Below are 13,797 nucleotides of genomic sequence, written 5' to 3'. Positions count from 1 at the left end.
GTTTCATATTGAAAAAAGTGGCAAACTGGCAACCCTGTGTGCAAATTTCTTGAAGCTGTGTGTTTGTGGGACTTTCCCATTGCTACTAGCTAACTAGCTAGTTAGCATTTTTTCCCTAAAAATTAACTATTTTGTCTAAACCTTAATGAAAATATGTGATAGCTCGCTATCATGTTTATGACGGTGGTTGTCTTCGGTAAGTAGCTGCGTCACAGACAACCTTCAGCTAATGTTAGCCTAGATAGCTAAATGCTAGCACTGAGCACCACACGGATATAACATGAAACACTGTTTCTTCAACAGGATATGTCGCTGCATTCACGGTACCAGGGTGGTGCTGTCGTCCCAAAGAATATGAAGCAGCAGATGGAGAGTGTTGTCCTATGTGTCATGAAGGTACCACTTTAAATAATGTCATTAACTGAGTGCGGCCTCGCCCAAAAAATGACTGCGGAAATAAACTTTTTTATTAGCAAGTTGTTCGTCTAACAAATGTGAAAGACACAATGTCACATTAAAAACTTACTTAAGTGAAAATACAAACCATGTAACATGTCACCAGGCTGTACATACTTATATTCATTAGTTATGACATTTAAAAGCTAAATGCGTTATGAAATTTGAGACATTGAAAAGAGTGTCATGGCTGCTCATGTCCAGTCAAGCACAACAACTTTTGTTTGCATTGTTTCCAGTTTGTTTGATACACTCTGTTATTGTGCTGCCATGTTTCCCATTTGTTTAAATTTTTATTTTGTATTGTATAAATGAAACTAAACACTATTAAAAGCTGTGATGAATGAGTGCCACATTTGAGTGCTGTTGGGATTATGTAAATTATGTCTCAATAAAGGACTCAAGACATAAGAATCCACATACACTAAAAATAAAGTATAAAAAATTAACTTTGTTTATGCAGAAAAGCAAAAAATATGCATATCTAATACTTCCAAGTGAAGCACAGAATTAGAAGCACATACACGAAACAAGAAAGACTAATTATTAAAATGTTTTAATGTCTAAATTGCTAATCTTGCAAAAAACCAAAACCAGACACACCAACAGCCTAAAACAATAACATTTCATATAGAATTTGCTCTCTGACCTTATTTTTCCATTTTCTCTTCTTCACCACATCAAACCTGTCTGGCTGTAGGAGAGGAGAGGACATAATGAGTACCACACATTCCACTTGTGTGTGTGTGTGTGTGTGTGTGTGAGAGAGAGAGACAGAGAGAGACAGAGAGAGAGAGAGAACATGGTGTATGCATTTTTGTATGTACAGATTATTTACAGCCCACACCTGGCACAGTGAGTCACTGTGACATCAAACAGAAAGAGTGCAACAAAAGTGGAAGTGAAGTCTCCGCTTTGTCTTCCATGCTCATTGCATTGACATATGTCTTCCTACAAGTATGTCTACTTATAGGAAAGGCAAAAATAATTAATTTCATAAATATAGTTCCATGCAGCTGTGTTCTGGTTTGATACATAAAATTCTCTGATTTCAGATTCTTAAATGTGAATATTTTCTGGTTTCTGAAAAACTGAATGAGCTTTCTTTTTTTTTTTTTTTTTTTTTGACATTTCGTGAACCAAACAACTAATCAATTAATGGAGAAAATAATCGACCAATTAATCAGTACTGAAAATAATTGTTAGTTGCAGCTCTAAAAACACTATATTAGGCTAAACCATTTCACCATATTTTATACTCAGGTAATCAAAAAGTAAGAGAAAGTAATCAAGTTACATTACTTAAATATTGTGACACTTGGATTATGTAACTGACTACATTTTTAGCGGGTAATTAGTAACTTTTTCAGAATGCATCTTTTAAGTAACCCTCCCAACCTTTAATCTGAGTTCATCATGAACTCTGCAAAAGGAGCATTAGACACGTTTTGATCTGTGGACGTCCCTTCAGTGAGTCACCAGCACAGATTAATGTAACACCTCTGTACTGGGGCTTACAGTATAATAGGGACAGTACTAAATCAGTTTATTCTCAGACAGCTACTGACATAAGACATGTCAAAATATCTGCTCATGTCTGATAAAGTAATGTCAATCCAAACAGAGCCTAAATTAAATTATATATTTTTTTGTTTGTTTGTTTTTTTTAAATTAGGGTTGTATGATGTATTTATCTAAAGTCTGTGTACTACCTACGATAGATAGTGGTTGACACCTCCCCAGTTTGAAGTTTGTTATTTAGTGACTTTTGTGTTTAAATGGATTAGTTTAGAGTCACACAATAACACAAACACACTACAAGATTTCTGCAGGTCTTTAAAAAGTCTATGTATGCCTATGTCTTCCTTTTAAATGTCTTTAAAAAGTAAGACAAAACCACCATTGAACCAAAAATCACTAGTGCAAACTGTGCATGTACTTTTTTGCTGGTATGCGTGTGAAGTAGGTCTTAAATTACATTCAGAATGGTTTTAGAAAGGGATTAAAATGTCTTGCATTTAAATTGTTGAAACCTGAACTAACAGATCAAGGCAGCTGCAGACCAGCAACTCCTGTGTTCTGCAAGATAAAATGACAAAAGGAGTCTTCTTGCTTTTGCTTGTGGTTATAGTTTCCTGCCAGTTAAGTGTGTCTGAGTGCAAGGTGATGGTGGTTACACTTAAACTGCTAAATTTGATTTTTTTTAGGTGTCTAAAATAGGCTTTGCTCTTGTTGCTTCTGCAAACTGCAGGTGTGCCAACCAGCATCTACTGTAGGTAATACACTGACCTACAAATACTGTGGTCTTTGGTACCTCATACAACGCCGCTTCAAATAATCCAAACTATCCTTTCAAAGCAAAGAAACACAGAAATGGATATTTGCAAGTGGAATTGAATTGGTTTGAGAAGTGCAGCAGTAAACATTCTAATGTAAATCAAGTAAAATGCAAAGATTGGCATGTTATTTCTTGCTCAAGCTGTGAAATGTTCCTCAGAAAAAGAGCCATCACTGCGATCACTGAATTATCCCTCTGACTTCCTTCTTCAAACATATGAGATGATATTTTATCGTTCATTTCTGCTTCAAAAACACCTAAAACTGAACCACATAACACAACACGTTTGTAGATCCTGTTTGTGGATGTGAAACTGCTGAAGTCAGTGAAAAGCTGAACTCAATAGTGAATACTCAGCTTTCCCGCGGTCTGTGAAGTGGCCACTCTCTGACCTGAAACACAGTTGTTACCTGTCGTACAGTATCAGATTTAGTATCTTATCATCTGTTTTGTAATTTCTATTTTTAATTTTTTCTATGTCCTGGTCACACTGTGATGTTTTGACGACATGTTTTTGTCTCAAACAGGAAGATTTGTTCAACGAGACTGCACGTCACAGTCAGGCACACGGTGCAAGGTCTGTGAGAATGGGACGTTTATGAACGTGCCGAATGCACTGAGGAGTTGTTTCCCCTGCACCTCCTGTGCCCCAGGTACATTTCTGCCTTTCATCCCCATTGACAGTCTCCAAATTCAGTTTGATTTTGACAGTTTTTTTGCAGTAACATCACATGAAAAAGGGGTCTGTGTTTCTTTGTCATTGGATTTTTCTTTCAGAAACAGATATTAAAACGCAAAAAGAGCAGTATATATAATAGCAGCAGTACATAATAATGTAATTTAGCCAATTAAGAATCACAATATCCCATAGAAAAAAGGCAAATGTTTAACTTATTTAAGAAATACTTAAAATGACAGGTTTGGTCTCTTTATTGAGTGGACTTTTTTTTTTTTTTTATCTTAATTTAAGATTTTACAGTCAGCAGAAAAGCTTATAATAAGTCACATTTTCTTGAAACAGAATGTTTTGCTTTCTTGATTGAGCTGACTTTCCCTTGATTTTCTATTATGGATGCAGTTTTAGGTGGCACAGTGGTTCAGTGGTTAGTACTGTCGAACTGTGGGAGGTTCTCTCTTCCTCCCACAGTCCACAGTTCCTCCCACAGCGTCTAATTAGGACTCATTTGGTGTCCTCACCTTCAACAGGATATAATTAAATCATGATTTGTATTATAAAATGAAACGTTATTACTATGAGGTGAGTCTTTCTTCCTCTTTGGCTGCTCCAAACACTGGTACTGTAAAGCGAGAATAGATGCACATCAAAATTCGAGTGGGGGCTGGCTTGACCAGGTTTTTACAAAATGTCGACTCACTTTAGCAAAGAAAGATCCATGTGGACGACAGGCCATCTTTTGCTATTTCTGAACACAGAACAGCCTTACTAGAAAGAAGCCAAATATTCTTAAATCAGATCTTTTTGTTTAAAGCAAAAAGATCTGCCAATGGGGTGAGCCATTTTGCTTTAAACTGTCAAACCCCTTAAAGATCACAATATGCCTTAAAACTAGAAAAAAAAAAAAAAATCACTTACTCAAGAAATACTTACTTAAAATAAGAAATTTCATCTCTTCATTGAGCTGACTTTGAGAATTTTTATCTTAATTTAAGAATTACAGTTCGCTACACGGCATGATGATCGCCAAGAGATGTATTCTGAAGCTGTGGAAATCAGACTCAACCCCCAAGTTTGAGACTTGGGAGATTTGGAAAAAGTTATAAATAAAATGTTTAAAAACAAAAGAAAGAAAATGTGTATAAAATATGATATAGCAGGTACATCAGATAATTAATTTGTGAATCCTTCAATCATTATTCTTTTGAATTTAATTATGCAATCCGCGTTATTCCTACCACAATCACAAATACACTCAAAGCAAACCAATTTAATAAAGAAATGTCATCTTTAGATAAATTTAGAGGGAAATCTTAGATATTTATATGCATTTTTTTACATATGCAATCTGCTCTCAATGAAATCACTTATATGTTGCACACACTTTCTAAGAAATGCATTTTAAATTTATTTTCACTAAAACAGTTTCGTGAGCTATCATGATTGTGTGTTATATTGACCAGTTCAGATTACATTGACCAGAATCAATTGAAATAATGTGCCAGGTTTTCCAAAAGCAATGACAAATATTTGTTATTGTTTCTAAAATAAAAATTATTGTGATCAGTGATTTTTCATAGATGCCTGACAAATCAAATATAATGCAAATTATCATATATGTAAATGATATATGTATATTTTTGTCAAAAGGTCCAATAAACACTCTTCAATTAAAAAAAAAAGAATTACAGTTAGCAGAAAAACAGCTTATAATAAGACACATTTTCTTGAAACAGAATATTTTGGTTTCTTGATTGAACAGACTTACAGAATCTATACTATATTAATAATTATCAAAAAGGAAGCTTACAATAACAAAAAGCATAATAAAAACAAGTGGCTTTGTCTTAAATTAAGGCACCAGATGTATTCTTATTTTTAGCATGTTTAAATTAAAACACTTAGGGAGTTAGGGATGGTGTGAATGTGTGAGCGACAGAGAGCAAAACTCTGACTCAAACTGAAACTTGGTGCCGTATAGTTGCTGGACTAGTGTTCTGAAAGTAATAACAGTGTTTGATATTGTCATATCTGATAATGATTATGCTGCACGATCTGTCTGCGATCTGTCTATCAAATATATCGCTGCACTGTGACTCACTGGTTTGTATTTACATCTGAAAATATCCTCAAAAACTCCAATCAGTTTTACTCTCTGTCACGTAGTTTTCAAATGACTCAGGTTAAACTATAATATGTTCATGCAGTTTCTGTTCTTCATGGCTGTATTTGTGTTTTGCAGTATGGTTCTGTTCATAGAGTCTGATGCACTCAACCTTCCTGACAATGAATTAAAATGCAAAAATTAAAAAAAACAACAACAACAACAAAAGCATAAAGGTTTAATTGGTGCAAATTCATAAGATTCTTAAATTGAGAAGATGTGAAAATGGTTTTCCTCTTAAAATAAGAAAAACAATATTATGCAAACCATTGTTGTAGCTTGTTATTGGTTAAGTATAGCTCAGTTTTAGCTGGGATATCTTATTCAGACAAAGTTAGATCAAGTTTTAAAATGAGATTATTTTTCTAATGCAAAACTTGCTTGACAAGGTTATTTTTCTTTTATAGATTAAAAAAGACTTATTTCCCAGAAACCTTTTTTCCCTTTCTTGAAGCTCCTTTTTTTGCAGTGAAATCATATCAGAGTGGGTCTCCAATGACATTTTAGCCTGGACCAAAGCAACAGTGGCACATTTTGTCTTGTAAATGACCACATCTGAATATACAATAGATAATAAAAATGTCATTCCTTTTTGATCATGAAATAGAAGAATGGCCTGTACTTCAACTTCAAGTTATTTATATTTTAGAATGAAAATCAAATAATCAGTCTTTTTTTCTTAAAATGAAACCCACAGACCAAAAGATGGACTGCTCTGCCTTTCATTCCCACTGACAACCTCCAATTCAGTTTGGTTCTGACACACGGCACGTGGTAAAGGTTTGATGGGATCAGGATATTTGACTAAATTTCAACATATAAAACAAAAGTCACACATACGGAACCTTAGCCTTAACCACTGCAGATTGAGAATCTGTTGAACTTGAGGAAAGAAAGATTGAAACCTGGTTTCTACTCACCAAACTGGCTGCTGAATCTTAAATTTGCAGAGATGCACCGTCCTCAGCTGCTGTGCCTGCAGTCTGCCATCCATTAAACCACAGCTCAACGTGGGCCTCATAGTGAGACGCTCTGAGCTGACTGTATGTAACTCTTTGACCTAGTTAGCTAGTCAGCCTCGTATCTTCGGCGAACTTGGTGAATTCTTGTAGACAGTCCCATTAAGATGGCGGCCTCAGTCCCAAACCAGACTTTCCTCCCTCTGTGAGCTGCATGTGCAAGGCACTCATTCAGTTTCTGACTAAAGAACGGGTGTGGTCCATGTCCTCAAGGGTTCTCTGCATTTCACTTCAGCACACAGAAGGGCATGTGCCACTCATGCCTCCTTGACTTTCAGCTGTGGGCAGCACATTAACATGTTAGCGGTGTAACAGCAGCATAGTAAATAATCTAGATTAAAAAACACATACAGATTTTCACATGACTTGTTGCAGCTGAATTCAAACAGAGAAGTTACCGGAGTTTGTCTGCCAACACGTAGAAGCTGTGAAAAGATGTGGGTTTTTTCCATTTCTAATTTTTGTTGTCAGTAGTAGTTTGTAGTTTCAGTTGCGTTTGTGTTTCAGTTTTTTGTTTGGGCGGTCGACTCACAGTCATATAGCAAACAGATCCAGCCAACAGCTCCTCATACTGGTTGTGTTGACAAATTTGACCAAACGGACAAAGACTAGAACTGAAGACATTTCCTGTTTATTTTTTTAGTTGTTAGTTTTCATTTTTAAGTGTAGTTCTTATTTTTATTTCAGTTAACTAAAATCTTATTTCATATCTGGTTTTAGTTTTTAGATTATTTTTTGTTTTTGACCTATATTTAAGGTTATACTTGCTATCCACTTACACAGAGGGAAATTATATCCATTAATCTGTGTAACAAATATGAATGATAGCTCAAAACTTCACTCTTTTTTTAGTCACAAAAATTCTTTGTTTAGAATTTCACATTTGTTTTGGGAAATATTAAGTTCATGTAGTGACTCTGCTGTTGTAAACATGGCTGTTGCTGCTCTAGAATCAAAATTTTCTTATTAAAAAAATTACTAAAACACAAATTCCAATCCGGTTCTAAATCTGTTCTCACTTTCAGATTAATTGTCTTGTTCTTTTAACACACATATTAACACCAGACAATGAAAAAAAGATTTTGGATAAAGTGCTTGAAACTGCACTAATTTCCCCCTAACTAAATACTTGACTTTTTAGACAAAGTTAATTTAAAGAGTTTGATATTTGATAGGTTATAAATAGGTTATATATAACAAGAATATTACACATATTTTTACAGTGCATTATTTATTAATATATTGTATTTTCGTCACTGTGTTACTTGTGTCTCTATATTTTGACTTCAGTGCATTTTACAAATATTAAAAAGAGCCTTTAACTTTGACAAAGCAGCATTCATTTAGTTTAAAAACACATTTTTTCAAATTTACTGAAAAAGTAACACTTTTAGACATGCAAGGTTTCTGCCCGACAGCGGCAGTATCAATTATCAATATCAATTTATTATTATATTTCCATGTGCTGTCTTGTAGTGATGAATTAATAATTGAATTTGCAAAATTGTAGGCTTTTAAATGCTTTGGTTTACTTAAGTAAAAGTAGCAATGCCACAGTGTAAAAATACTCTGTTACAAATAAAAGTGAAAATTTCACTTAAATAAAAGTAAAGAAGTATAACAAAAATATATTAAGTACCAAAAATTAATGTTCTGTTAGGGGCTCATTGTAATTACTATATATACTGCATGTTAGCTTAATCTATAATAATACAACAATTTATGGGTTTATTTTTATTTGATATTAATAATATGAATATTTAAAATAACTTAAGTTATGAAATAAATCTAGTGGTGTAAAAAGCAAAAAAATAAATGCCTTGAGAATGTATTGAAGTAGAAATATAAAGTAGCAGAAAATAGACACACAAGTAAGGACAGGACTTTCATTCTACTGCTGATTAAATGTAACTTTTGATTTCTTTAGTGTATTTTTTATTTCTTCTTTTATTTCCTGCTTTAATATAAACAGTTCATATTTAGTGATTGATTTTATTGAAAGACTCTTTCATTTTAAGATGTGTAAATGAATGTAACGCCTTAATTCCAGCTCACAGAGCAGCTCTGATTGGCCAGGTGCTGTGTTGACCAGGAATTTGGCCAATCAAATCTGCTGCTGCACTTTGGGCTGCATCATCCCAGTTTTTCAAATCTGATTTAAGATGGAGTAAAATATGTAGAAATATGTTCAGTAATAATATGACTGTGGTTCTGTTTGCTTTTAGGTCAGGGTCTCTTTGCTAAACAGGTGTGCACGGCAACAAGCGACGCAGTTTGTGATGTGTTAAGTGGATTTTACTGCACAATTTTGTCAGAGGACGGAGGATGTAGTGTGGCAGAAGAACACACACGCTGCACAGCGGGTCAGAGAACGAAAGAACCTGGTAAGAACAATTCAAGCCTGACTAGTCTGAGTAAGTTTACATGCACACCACATTCCTGGTTCATATTCAGAGACGTGCATATTCACATGGGATGTAGAGGAAACTTTTTATTCAGCTCCATGTAAACAAGGTGTCATCAGGTTCCTGATCCTCTTGTTTGTCTTCTTCAAACACAGCAGATTAGTCATTCCTGTTCCTGTTTGGCTCCATGTGGCCTGGACTCATTTACTACACTGCTGGATTTCACCTCTCTGATCATCAGAAATGGAAGACATGATTGACAGTTCAGTCCAGTTCTTGTCAGATATTGACTTTCACTTTAAGAAACAGACTTTCTTACTGCAACATGTATCATCATGTCTTTTGTGGTTCTGACTTAATACTCCGTAACTTCAGGTGAGGCTTCGCCGGCACACGTCAGTTTCTGTTTGAGTATTCCAGTCAGCGTGTCCAAGTTTATAATAAAGAGATGTTTACATGCAGAATTCAAAACCTGCATAATCCAGAAACATGGGCCCGTAGTTATCAAGTGCCTCAGTTGACCTCCCAGGAATTTTCACACAAAACAAGGAGCCTGAGATCTAATCATTGATGAACCACGTCTGCAGTGAGAGAGTGTGACATCGCTGCTTTACTACACTCTGCTGCGAAGTAGAAATGATAGTGATGTGTTTTGATTTCAGACAGTTGTGGTTTTTATTTGAAAAATGCTGAAAATATCTCCGTTTGTACACCTTATCTGGGTTATAAATGCTAAAATATGATACAAATACAAATGTTAAATCTGTGTAGGAGAGGTTTTCAAACTGGGAGGTGGAGCTCCAAACAGTTTCATTTGGTGAGTGTCAATGGGATCAAATAACGTAATCATGATTAGAGCTGCAAGGATTCATCAATTAGTAATCGATTATTAAAATAATTTCCAATTATTTTGATAATAGACTAATCATTTTGAGTCATTAAAAAAATATATTAAAGTGTCACCCTGTTCTCTGAGAAACATTAATTGAAATTTTCACCATTTTATAGATCAAACTCATAATTTCAGCCCTAATCATGATCCCCCAGACATCCAAGAAGTGAAACAAAGTCAGTACATTAAGGAGGAACCTTTTTCCAAGCCACGAAAACTCCTGCTTAAAACTATTTGCATTTAAAGAATGATGTGATTGTGTGAATCTGTGTGAAGACCTGCTGTGTAGTAAGAGTAGTAATCTTCCACTAACTATAATTCTTCTTTATCTACACTTGTGATGACACAGCAAACCACTCGTCCCACCAGTTAATAAACTCATAATAACAGCAGTGTTACAGATTACACTGAACCTTATACAAGAAAAGATATCAGAGTGATGACGCTCAGTATCTGTAATGATGCACTAACTTTTAAGGATGTCAAAAGTATCGAAGTATCAATACTTTTCAATACCACATACTTAAAGACGATACAATACTAACATTTGAGAGTATGGAAATTATTAATACTTTTTAAAAAAAATATCTACTTTTGTGCTGATTTAAGACCAAAAGTTCAGTTCAGTCTTGAAATTTGGCTTACAGCAGCAAAACCAGACAGTGTTCAGTGATTTGTATTTGGATCAGTTATTTTCTGTTCCTGTTCTGAACCAGGTTGTTAATGAGAAAAAAAGAAAGAAAAATAATTAATTTTTTGTGTATCTAGGACTTTTTTCCCCCTTTTTCTTTATTGAAAGACGTATGTATGTGAAGATTCTCAGTCATCCAGGTCATGGTGTTCGTAACAAAGGTTGTTGTAGGCAACTGGACTTGGTAGAGTTCTTGAAGACGTTTCGCCTCTCATCCAAGAACAGAACAGAACTTCTTGGATGAGAGGCGAACCCTCCTCAAGAACTCTACTGAGTCCAGTTGCCTACGACAGCCTTTGTTACGAATTGACAGAGGTATCAAGTATAGTTTTGTTTTGTTTTTTTTACTGTTTTTTTTTTTCAGCGTTGGGGCTCGGTACAACTGCCCAACTGCCAGACACTTTCACCTTCAGTTTAGACTTGTATCATCTGCTGTCAGACTTAGTATCAATAACATGCTTGAACTGTGGGGGCGATGGCCTGGTAATGTAATTAGTATGTGTCTGAACACCGTGTAACACCTGATACCACAGCAAACCTGTTTTAAACCAACAGTGAATTTGTGTATTCTTCAAGTGGAAGAAAATAAGTCATTTCTGTACTGAGAAAATGCACAATCTTTGTTTTCTGCAGGGCCAACAGGAGTTCATTCAGTTTGCTCATTTGAATGTCACACAGCAATGACTCTGGTTTTATCAGATTGATCTGTCAGCAGGCTGGAACTTTCCCCAAATCATCTGCTAATATTATATCACCTTATGCAATATTACTTTTGAATATCAGGAGGTATATTATGATCGTTATCATGTGCAGTATTCAATATCATGGGCTAAATGTGCAATATGATTTTTCTATTATCTTTAATGTCATGTTTTAATACACTGTGCAGCATTACTTTCTCTTTCACTTTTTCTTTTCATTATTATCATGTACAGTCATGTTCAATATCATGTGCTATATTAACATTCATGATCTGGTGCAATATTTTATTTTTTATTATCTCTCAATATCACTGCCAGTATTATTTTTAATGTAACTGCCATTACTACCTATCTTACTTTGATTGTTATTCTATTAGGCTGTTTCTTTGCATTTAATCCTTATACACTGTATTTTGTATTTTTTATTTCACTTAGGTGATGCTCTGTTGTTGTTATTCTTACTTAGATCAGCATATTGGATGTGAGTGTGATGAAGGATGGATTTTCTCTGGGTTCATGTGTGATGAAGGTCATGTTTGTCTGTTTCTTTAAGGTACCAGCAGACATGATACCATGTGTGAAGCTTGTCAGCCTGGAACTTTTTCCCTGGATGGGCTGAACTGCCAATCTTGGACTGTGTAAGACTTTGTTTTTCCATGTAGCACAAAATGACACAATATGTTTGCACTCGTTTGATTTTTGACAGATAGCTGAGCTTCAAACTCTGTGTCTGATGGATCAAATCCCTCCCATCCTCAGGAGATTCAAGACTTTGCTATTTCCCCAGTCTCATTTCACATTAACCAAATGTCAAGACATAGGTAACCTTCAATGGAACTTTTTGAAAGTGTTTCCTTTTAATATCGAATTGTTGTACTGAAGCTGTTTTTATTCCTCTTTTCCAACAGATGCTCAGAAACCCAAATAAAGATTTCAGAAGGAACCACCAAGAAAGACGCTGTCTGTGGAACAGCTTCAAGAAACCATTACTGTTACATATCTTTCCTGTTATCACTATTAACACTTGTTGGGCTTGTGATCACAGGTTAGTGTTTGTTTTGTATGTTTAATTCTAACTGCCTCCATCCCATTTTTATCTCCTCATCGTCTCCAGTATGATGCTCACTAACTGTTTTAGCTGTTAACGTTTTTTGCTTTTGGATTTCAGGCAGACTTAAAAAAGGTATGTCCCATTAATCTATTTCTCCTAAATGATTCTACAAGTATTTCACACAATGGTTTACATTCGTTTGTATTAATTTCATCTTTTTTTTTCTCCCTTTTTTTCCACCTACAGTCTCCAGTACAGGAGGTAGGTTGAAAAATATTTGGATTCCCCTGCAGCATCATGTCCTCAGTGTGACCTGGCAGGTGCAAAACTAATGGTCACTCTTGTTTTTCAGAATGAAAAATCAGAAGAATAGAAACCTTTTAAAATTCCATCTCAATGGTTTTTGCGTCCCTTCGCTGATGGAAAACCCATTAGACATGAGACCCATGTGACAAAGGGCTGCAGGCTCGGGACTCCCAGCTATTACTCATGAGAGGTGTGCGCTACTAACTGACTTACCAGGGCAGCCATTGGCCGGTGCAAGTCCTTAACTTGTATCTAGTTTGTTTACATTGTAGTGATGTGCAGATAAAGCCTTATGGAGCTCTGGACCTTTCTTTTTATTTGTACCAAAAACACTTGAACAGTTTTCTTGTTTTTAATGGTGGTGATTATAGTAAAACTGTTCATGTGAACCCTGTGAAAACAGGGTGGGGGTCCCTGCCTCCAGACCACAGACCAACAGGTTAGCTTTTATATCAACATTTTAGAAAACATTCCTGTCTGCACTGAGGAATAACCCTCATCTGTGCCTTATTTTTTAAGAAGAAATCCCTTTTTGTAAAGCAGGTTCTAAAGCCTCCTGAGGCAAATTGTGACTTGTGATTTGGGACTATACAAATAAAATTTAATCGATCTATTAATTGATTTTTATAAATGAGGACCCTGGTGTTTTTTCACTTAGTGCCTTTGAGATGTTTGAAAATGTAGAAAAATTCCTTCAGCTGAACTCAAACAGAACAGCTTGGTGTCACTGGGCGTCAGCACACAGCAAAACAAATTCTGCCATCTGCTGGTCACCTGAAGGATCACATCAAACCACCTGTCTGCACATCTGGCATGTGCACTCATGTTTTTTTTTTCCAATATATGTTTTGTTTTGTTTTCTTAATTGAGAATTTCATAAACCATTCATCATCCTGACTTACAACAAAGGGATTTAACAGTATGGATCTCATTTTTCTAGATACATATAATTACTATCGGGAAACAACTAGCAAAAGATGAAGAACAACTTTCAAAATCAAGTTACCTATATAAAAAAAACAGACAAGAACAGACAAAAAGAAAGCAAAAACCAACCAAAATAAAAAAAAAAAAGAGGAAAGAAAGAAAAAGAAATGA

At 35.1% G+C, this 13,797-nt stretch overlaps 1 protein-coding gene across 3 annotated transcripts in view; it reads left to right on the top strand.

The window, feature by feature from the left end:
- Positions 1–13,330, top strand: part of LOC146325719 (tumor necrosis factor receptor superfamily member 14-like) — a 55,571-nt gene extending 42,241 nt beyond the window's left edge. The window contains exons 1-9 of one of the 3 annotated variants that reach the window (XM_084721881.1): positions 23–196; positions 304–396; positions 3,322–3,447; positions 8,879–9,037; positions 11,896–11,980; positions 12,251–12,387; positions 12,511–12,525; positions 12,640–12,654; positions 12,746–13,330. In XM_084721881.1, the coding sequence (XP_084578007.1) occupies positions 172–196; positions 304–396; positions 3,322–3,447; positions 8,879–9,037; positions 11,896–11,980; positions 12,251–12,387; positions 12,511–12,525; positions 12,640–12,654; positions 12,746–12,750 (660 nt within the window). In that variant the 5' untranslated portion in view covers positions 23–171 and the 3' untranslated portion in view covers positions 12,751–13,330. Of the gene's footprint in view, positions 1–22; positions 197–303; positions 397–3,321; positions 3,448–8,878; positions 9,038–11,895; positions 11,981–12,250; positions 12,526–12,639; positions 12,655–12,745 lie in introns of those variants that run through there. The other 2 variants (XM_084721882.1, XR_014770733.1) reach the window with 2 other exon arrangements.
- The last annotated feature ends 467 nt before the right edge of the window (positions 13,331–13,797 follow it).

This window comes from Lutjanus erythropterus, chromosome 6 (assembly GCF_056507025.1).
Source record: "Lutjanus erythropterus isolate fLutEry1 chromosome 6, fLutEry1.hap2, whole genome shotgun sequence".
NCBI classification, from domain to species: domain Eukaryota; kingdom Metazoa; phylum Chordata; class Actinopteri; order Lutjaniformes; family Lutjanidae; genus Lutjanus; species Lutjanus erythropterus.
The sequence above is the reverse complement of the archived record's forward strand: the minus strand, read 5'-3'. Positions and strand labels throughout refer to the sequence as shown.